Source organism: Myotis yumanensis, unplaced genomic scaffold (genome assembly GCF_028538775.1).
Source record: "Myotis yumanensis isolate MYYU_CA2020_CCGP unplaced genomic scaffold, mMyoYum1.0.hap1 SCAF_10, whole genome shotgun sequence".
Lineage (NCBI taxonomy): Eukaryota > Metazoa > Chordata > Mammalia > Chiroptera > Vespertilionidae > Myotis > Myotis yumanensis.
The window spans coordinates 57,688,515-57,697,912 of record NW_027223761.1 but is presented as its reverse complement, the minus strand read 5'-3'; the positions used below and the strand labels follow the sequence as shown (position 1 = coordinate 57,697,912).

Sequence of the window (9,398 nt, the reverse complement as noted above, 5' to 3'; positions counted from 1 at the left end):
CTATTCTAACAGGTTCCATGGACATACCTGGAACTAACACAGAGGGGAATACTGCAAAAGAAGTTCTGACTTGAGACACACATCTACCCTTGGCTATTGACCTTGGGCCTGGGATCCATCGTCACGCCTTTTGCACACTTCCGTGGGACTGGGAGTCAGGGACCATGCCTGACCTTCCTGCTGTAGCCTCTGATTATGCTTCCATATCACACCACTCAATTTGGGAAATGCACATGTGACACAGTAGACATAATGCCTAAGGCCCACAGTACTTTTAGGGGTGCTTGAAAATGTTTTAATTTCTTTTAAAATCCAAATAGGAAAAAATGTTAGGTAAAAGAAAATAATATATAATATTAATATATTCATTTTTAAATTTTCCTTGAGGTTAGAGAATTAATTTTTAAAATTTAAGCTTTGTTGTATACAATATTATAGTAATTTATTAGTTTTAGGTGTACAATATAATGATTGGACATTTTTATGTCTTACAATGTTATCACCTCATGAATTCTAGTAATCATGTCGTTGTGCAAACATATCACAGTATTAGTGACTATATGCCCCTTCATGTTTTTCACCCCTCTCCTCTCCCTTCCCTTCTGGTAACCATCCCTTTGGTCTCTGTTTCTATGAATGGATAAAGAACATACGGTATAGATTTACACAGCAATAAAAAATAATGAAATCTTGCCATTGCAACAACATGGGTGGACCTAGAAGGTATTATGCTAAGTGAAATGTCAGCTAGAGAGAGGTAAATGTATGGTTTCACTTATATGTGGGATCTAAAATATATTCATTTTTATACATCTGAGTTTTAAGACAAAAATTTTAATTTTTTTTCTTTTTATTGCTTTTTAGAGAGAGAGAAGAAGGGAGAGGGAGAGAGATAGAAACATCGATGAGAGAGAAACATCAACATCCATCTGCCGCCTTCTGCACACCCCCTGCTGGGGATTGAGCCTGAAACCCCAAGCACTGACCAGGTGCCTTTTAGTGTATGGGCCACCGCTCAGCACTGAGCAACACCAGCTGGGCTAATACTTTTTTTTTTAATTGAAGAAGGTGCTCATCAAGACATCAAGGTAAAAGTACTGAGGGCCAAGGGAAGTCAAATCCACCCTGTGCTCACTGGGGTGGGGCTTCCTGCTTGAGGGGGATGGATTTTCCGGGGAAAGAGAGTGCTTGGGTGAGGAAAGTGGGAACATCAAGGCTGGAGAACTAGAAAATAGAGAAGCTCTCCTTTGAAACCATTTTCCTCTTGTTTTATTTGGTACCGATGTAAGTAATCTTAAATCCATTCTGGAGAACAATAGGGTACTTGTAGGTAACCAGAAATACCTCTGCAGCACACACTATTCAATGCTTGTAAGTTCAGTTCTCCAGGAGTTATTTGACCTGTAGACCATTCACTGTAGACTAGGAGGTGGACAATATGTTTGAAAGGATTTCCATCACAGTGGTTAGCAGTTAACATCTAGTGCATAATGGGAATTTTCCTTCCTCTGCACATTTTAATAATGTATTTCTCACAATTTGTTTGAAAAAACAGGAGAGCAAGACTGTTCGTGTTACAGATTAAAGAAGAGTAAAAGAGGTATGACAACCAAATGCAATCAATTACCCTGACCTGACTGTACTCTGAAAAAGAAAATCTTCTTTTATTTAAGGTACATTTGGGGACAATTGTCAAAATTTAACTATGGAATGTAGATTAGACAATAGTGTTGTCTAATCTACATGTTAAATTTTGTGATTGTATTGTGGTTTTATAAGAGAACAAGAAGATATTTTTGTTCTTAACAAATGCATACTAACATATTAGGAGGTCAAAATTGAAGTCCGCAACTTCTTTGTAACTGGGTCAGAAAAAAAAAATACATATAAAGAGAAAATATTAAAGCAAATATATCAAAATGATAACTGGATATATTTTTAATTAAGATGTTCAAAATTATTTTAGAAAGTATTGTTGAAATAAGGTCCAAAGAAAACAACACCATTGATGCACTAACTTCACAGCTGTTTGACCATCCACACCTGTGCCTAGGGAATTCTGTACAAGCAGGAACCCTGGACACTGAGCGAACTGATCTGAACTTGTCTGTACATGTAGACCGTCATTATTTACAGGAGTTTCCTAATAAAAAATCATTAAAACAATTTAAGCTACAGCCACTGGACTGAATAATTGAAAAATCGATTTTGGAGCTGACTTGCAGATTGAATTTAAATTGTATTTTTCCTCATGGATAAAATTCAGACACCAATGCTTGGGACCACAGTAGGCATGAAATACGTTTTCAGTGAGTGAATATGGTATTCTCTTATTGAACTATGCTAGCCTAGGTTCCCTCCACAATAGAGCATGAGATAAGGGTTTGGATGCAGGTCGATCATTTTGGGAAGTGTTTGCAAGGAACAGTAGAGAGGGACTGGGTAGAGGGTAACAGGGAAGAATGAAGCTAACCCAACGATGTGTTATCAAGCTGATCACCACGGTGGCATCTGACACTTGCTCCCATGGAGCTACTAAATGCACCACAAAATCTTCTGCCTAGTGGATACATATATATATTAGAGGGAATATTTATCCACCATTTCCCACCTACACTGGCCCAGGGTTGCTCCCATGCAGGGGCAGCAGTGAGAGATGTACCGTGCAGCTGAGGTTACACTGTGTATAGCTGATCACCAAAGCAATGGCTGGAGATAAAAGGCAGGCCAAGGAAAATGTGAAGGATGGTCAGTGAGCATGGCTCAGTGGTTGAATGTTGACCTATGTACCAGGAGATCCTGGTTTGATTCCCAGTCAGGTCCCATGCCTGGGTTGTAGGCTTGGTGGGGCGTGCAGTAGGCAGCCGATCAATGATTCTCTCTCATCATTGATGTTTCTACCTCTCTCTCCCTCTTCCTTCCTCTCTGAAATCAATAATATATATATATAATTGAAAATGTGAAGGGTGTCACAAGACAAGCGTGATCTAGGATTAGCAACAGCATGAAGTGATTTGACACAAGTTCAAAAATACAAAATATGGCAAAAATTGTATTAAATTTATTTTTATGTATACTTGCAACCATGCTGTACTGCCTCCCTATTACAGGGAATATATAAGTGCCTTTAAAAATCATGTGTGGAAAAGGAGACATATGTAACACTTTCAACAATAAAGAGTTTAAATTTAAAAAGAACAATAAGAAGAAAAATAACTATTTTCAGGAAGACACGTTACAGAGGAAAATTTGTGTAAGAAAACCCACAACATGCCGAAACCGGTTTGGCTCAGGTGATAGAGCGTCGGCCTGCGGACTGAAGGGTCCCAGGTTCGATTCTGGTCAAGGGCATTTACCTGGGTTGCGGGCACATCCCCGGTGGGGGATGTGCAGGAGGCGGCTGATCGATGTTTCTCTCTCATCGATGTTTCTGACTCTCTATCTCTCTCCCTTCCTCTCTGTAAAAAATCAATAAAATATGTTTAAAAAAAAAAAAAGAAAACCCACAACAACAAAAAAATCATGTGTGGAGGGCACAATGTGACTGATTGGTATGTCATTATAGTAATCACAACAGAGAATTGGAAAATGCAGATAAGGCTTGAAAATGATTGATACTTCTGATTTTATAATGAGCAAATTTGGAAAAACTGAAAAGTTTTAACTGTTTAAAGTCACTGATATACTTTCTCAACCATTCTGTCACTCTGTAGAGCTGTCTCATCAACACAAGTCAAATTTACCAGGAGGTGGTAAATTTGGAGAACTTGAGGATAAAGGTTATTCATCTACTCAGAAACAAAGCACAGATTTTCAAAAGTGGCTTTCTTGTCTAGATTATTTTCCAGCTGCCCCTCCTTTTTAAATAGCGGTTTATGATCGCTCCCCAACTCTCTGATTCATTCATTTGAAAATAAAGTACTATTCATTTGTGGAGCTTCACTCAGACAAGTCCAAGACTGGCCACCTCTGCCCAAGGCCATCATTACTTTTTGCATTTGTCAGCCCTCAGGGTCAATGGTTTCCCAGGAGAACCTGATAAAAGAATTTCTGATGGGGACCAAACAGAAGGCAGAGCAAGGTATAGAACACAGGATTTGGCCAGTATCTGAAGTAAGGCATATCACCTTGGAGGGAGACAAGGGGTATGGTGTGGGCTTTACAGGTGGACAGACCTGAGTTGGAATCCCAGCTCTGCCACACAAAACTGTAACACCTTAGTTGGTCACTTAAATTTCTTAAGTTTTAATTTCCTCAACTGTAAAATGGGGACATTAACGTTTGCCCCAGAGCCAGGCATTCTCTAGGTATTCGGTAAACATTAGCTATTATATTTATTTCATTTTAGGGTCTAAAACCAGGAAGTTAAATGAATCACATTCTTCAGTTCACTGTACACTAGTCTCATGGGTCTGTGCATGTTCTATCTATACTGTGTTATATTTTTCTTTCCCTTTCCCTTCTCCCATTCCCACTCTTATTTTTCTTCCTTCTAATGGTACTCAATTTGTTGTCTATAGGATATCCTTGAATGTATGTTTACTTGAGAAAAATTAGTACATACCCAGTTACATGTGTTCCTAAGTTTTAAAAATTTACGTGATATTTTGCCATGGTATAGATCTCAATCCTTTCTTGCTTTTTCTTCATCCAACACAATGTGTTGAAGATCTATTCTTGTTGCTGAATGTATCTCTAAGTCTTCCCTTGTGACTGTTGCCCTAGTATTCCACTCTCTGTATCTACCACATTTTGCCCACTTATTGCCCCTTCTTATGGACCCCAAATACTCTCATGAACTGTCTGTAGTGTGCCTTTATAACCTCAGCACAACCTTTCTGATAGACCCACGCAGTTAATTAAGTTCTACACATACTTATGATTATAATCATCTTTGAAAACTAGGAATAGAGGGGAGCTTCCTTAAAATAATAAACTTCACAGCAAACGTCAAACAAAACAGTTCCTTTGGAATCAGGAAGAAGACAGGAATGCCAGCTACCACAGCAACTTTCAACATTGTACAGGAAACTTGACCAACATGATAAGAAAAATAAGAATAAGAAGGGATGAGATCAAATGATTTTTTTTTAAAGGTAAGGTTCTTATTTATTTATTTAGTGATTTTTTAGAGAGGAAGGAAGGGAGAGAGAGAGAAACATCAATTTGTTGGTCCACTTATGCATTGGTTGACTTTTGTATGTGCCCTGACTGGGGATCGAACCACAACCTTGGCATATCAGGACAACACACTAACCAACTGCCCTACCCAGCCAGGGCCCAAATTATTATTTATAGATAATCTGATCATCTACATTCAAACTCAATGAAATCAAAAGACAAGCTATAAGAATGAAGGAGTTCAGCAAACTTGATAAACAATATCAACATACAAAAATCAATATAATGTGTCTATACAAATAACTAGTAAGAAAATATAATGAAAACAAGATCCAGTTCACAGTAATAGCAAAAACGATAAAATTTCCAGAAATTAAATAATACACAAGACTTTTATGAAAAAAATTTAAATGCTATTAAAGAGAACTTGAATAAATGGAGAAATTGTAAGGATGACAGTTCTTTCCAAATTAATTTATAGATTCCATAAAATGCCAATTAAAAATAGAGCAGGATTTTAAAAGAAGCTTGACAAATTTATTTTAAAATTAATACGGAAGAATACAATTTATGAATAAATAATTGAAAAAAATTTGAATAAACAATTGAATAAATAATGGGGGGGGAGGGGGAAGACTCGCTCCGCCAGGTTTTATGAATATTATAAAGAAATCATGATAAAAAGTTGTAAAGTACTGGTGCAGAGCAGAAATGGAAGGCACAGACCAGATCTAGGTATGTATAGGAATTTGTCACAAACCATTACAGAAAGTATACTCTGTTTAATAGATGATGGTAGGGAGGAAATGGCTCACTTTAAAGAGGTAAAATTAGATCTTTCATCACATCATATGCATACGTATGTGCGTGTGTGTGTGTGTGTGTGTATTCTTAAAGGGTATGAGACATTTAATGTCATACAATGCTTTTGTAAACTTAGGGCAGGAAAAATTTTCTTTCATAAAGACTTATAAAGCATAAAATTAAAAATGGTAAATTTGACTATGTGAAAATTAAGGATTTTGGTGGGATAAAGGATTTTATGGTCAAAATTAACAAGTGATAGACTGGGAGTAGATATTTGCAATGTTAAAAAGAAAAAAGAGCCCTAGCCGGTTTAGCTCAGTGGATAGAGCATTGACCTGCGGACTGAAGGGTCCCAGGTTCGATTCTGGTCAGGGTACCTACCTCGTTTGCAGGCTGAATCCCTGGCCCTGGTCCAGGTGTGTGCAGGAGGCAACCAATCTCTCTCTCTTTCTGTCTCTTCCCCTCCCTTCCATTCTTTCTAAAAATCAATGGAAAAATATCCTCACGTCAGGATTTAAAAAAAGAAAAAGAAAACAGATGAGAAGCCCAGTTTTAAAAACATCAATGTATGTGAACACTCGACAGAAGGGAAAACGTCACAGCTATCCCGTAGGTGCAAGCAGAAAATACACACTGAACAATGGAACAGTGTGCTGCAACCTTAAACACACGAGACGGGCAAAAGCTAGAGAATTGGATAATGCCAAATTTTGGGGGGAATGATGAAAGAAAATGAAAGTCTGGGCCCCTGTCCAAGCCCTCCCCTACTACCTCCCCTGTGCTACAGCCCTCACTGTGTGCTTTTTCCCCCTCCCCATGAGCTGCCTCCCCCACCCCAGGCCCCTCCGCGCCCCCACTGCTCCACCTCCACACGCTGCTCCACCCCCACTGTGCCGGAACTCCACGTGTTGTGCGCGCTCCCTCCACCTACCCATGAGACTCACCACCTCCACCGCCCACGGTCGCAGCCCTGCCCTGTGGATGCCAAGGGGGAAAAAGACCCTAATTGAAGCGTTGCTGCCTTGGAAGTCACCTTAGGCTCATCCGGAACATGACTGGACGTGCCCGCGTTAGGGCGCGGGGCATCACCCGCAGCCCCAGTGCCACGGCAGCGGGGTGCCTCCAGCCCTCCCAGATGGTGTGTACAAGGCTTACCTGGCATTGTCTTGCTTTCTCTTCTCTGTCTCCTTCATGGTCGCACTCTTCTTCCCTCCTAGGAAGTAGCGGGTTATCTTCTTTTTTTTTTTTTTTAAATATATTTTATTGATTTTTTACAGAGAGGAAGGGAGAGAGATAGAGAGTTAGAAACATCGATGAGAGAGAAACATCGACCAGCTGCCTCCTGCACACCTCCTACTGGGGATGTGCCCGCAACCCAGGTACATGCCCTTGACCGGAATCGAACCTGGGACCCTTCAGTCCGCAGGCCGATGTTCTATCCACTGAGCCAAATCGGTTAGGGCGGGTTATCTTCTTTCTCAACGATGAGTCTTTCCAGGGCTTCTCAATTTTTTTCCTTTGCAGTCTTATCTCAGTAAGATATTAACGTAGGTATTTTGGCCAGCGAAGAGGACTAAAAATTGGAGGCAAGCATGGCATCCTTGTCCGTTTTCTGAATTTTAATTACTTGATTTGGGATTAAGTCTTTTGGTAAAAATGGCTGTGCCTTCAGTAGTACCATTATATGGCGTGTAATCTAATATGATTCCTCTTGTTAATTCATTTATAAAAATGAGAGATTTCACGCCCAGGTGTGGTTTTGGTTTAACCATTGTTTCTTGAGCAGCCTCCTTGGGGAGGGCTCCTTGCCTGACTTAGGCAACTAGAATGAACCGACCAGTAAGTCAGCAACTCCTGAGTGACGTTACTACATACTTTTCGTATTTGGAGCAATCTCTTAGGTCGTACTCAAAACGTATTCAAGTGGGTAGTCTGGTCATTATGCCTTTACTCTCACAAAAAGGGCTTTCTTGACTTCCTACATGTTTTAGCAGGCCGAGAAGCATTTCTTTTTGAGCAAAGAGAAGCTGTTACTGTGAAAAAGAGAATATTTTTTAAAAGAGAAACTATTAATGGTTCCCTTCACCCATTTTATGAACTAATTTGGAAAAGTTTATTCACGATGGTCATCACCTGAGCTGGTGAGCGAGATGCTCCGGCCCAATTTATTCTCTCGCTACAAACATGCTCACCTTGGAGGCCGTGGAAGCGTGAGGTGGTGCTCATTGGTACCACCTGCCCCCTGATGAGCTCCCTGACTCAGGGGTCTCTTCTCTACCTCTTTACACCTCCAGCTTCCAAAAGCTGTCTGGTTCACAATTGGTACTAAACGTTGGTGAATGGGGAGTACTATAGCTTGTCCTTATCCTTGCTTTTAGAAGGGGCAATTTCTAGAATCATCTCTCAAGCATTTTACCTGTTGGCATTAAGCTCATGCTGACTAATGACTGAGGACATATAGAGTTCTTATTTTTGTAATAACTTTTTGGTTAATTAATTAATATCTCAAATATGACCAAACGTTGTTTTTGGCCCATGTTAGCCCGTCTCTGCTGATCTTAGTGACAATGAAGCATCGTCCAACAACAGCTTCGAGGAAACAAGTAGGATTTCACAGCAGTGTAAGTGCAGTATTCTGTTCCACTCAGTTCTGTTCCATCTGACGGGTATAGGAGTGAGTCTGCCGTGCCTCACAGCAGCAGGGTCTCTTCGTGAGCATCCCATTCACCTTTTCTGGAAGGATCCCCTGTGTTTGTTGTGTTTCTTTGGGAGTCCCAAGCAGAGTTTGCTGCTGAATTTGCGGACAGGGCTTGGCAGCTGGATATCTACAGACATTAGGATGCTAGTTTTCAGATTCTGTCTGTCCACTGAATAATTTTTTTAAATATATTTTATTGATTTTTTACAGAGAGGAAGGGAGAGAGATAGAGAGTTAGAGACATCGATGAGAGAGAAACATCGATCAGCTGCCTCCTGCACATCTCCTACTGGGGATGTGCCCGCAACCCAGGTACATGTCCTTGACCGGAATTGAACCTGGGACCTTTCATTCCACAGGCCAACGCTCTATCCACTGAGCCAAACTGGTTTCGGCACACTGAATAAATTTTAACAAATTTTTAAAAAATTCTTTACGACATGTACATGTCAGTTTGCAAGGATAGTGGAAACCATGAGTGCCCACTGCCACTGCTCTTCTTCCTTCCCCACCCGTGGAAGATGTTAACCATTCGATGGTGGCTCTCTTTCCTGCAAATTCAGATTTGGCTTCAGGATACTTGTCAACATGCTGTTCCAGGTAGCTGCTGTCACACGGTGTGAGTTGGCAGGCTCTAGGTTGCCATGACAAAGTACCACAAACTGGGTGGTTTAAACAATAGAAATGTACCATTTCATAATTCTGGAGGCTGGAAGTCCAAAATCAAGGTTTTTGCAGGGTTGCTTTCTTCTGAGGCCTCTCTCCTTGGTTT

At 40.4% G+C, this 9,398-nt stretch overlaps 1 protein-coding gene across 1 annotated transcript in view; it reads left to right on the top strand.

Moving 5' to 3' along the window:
• The first annotated feature begins 6,979 nt into the window (after positions 1-6,979).
• Positions 6,980-9,398, top strand: part of PIWIL4 (piwi like RNA-mediated gene silencing 4) — a 48,906-nt gene continuing 46,487 nt past the window's right edge. The window contains exons 1-2 of the mRNA XM_070425842.1: positions 6,980-7,066; positions 8,471-8,555. Coding sequence (XP_070281943.1) covers positions 6,980-7,066; positions 8,471-8,555 — 172 coding nt within the window. The remainder of the gene's footprint in view (positions 7,067-8,470; positions 8,556-9,398) is intronic.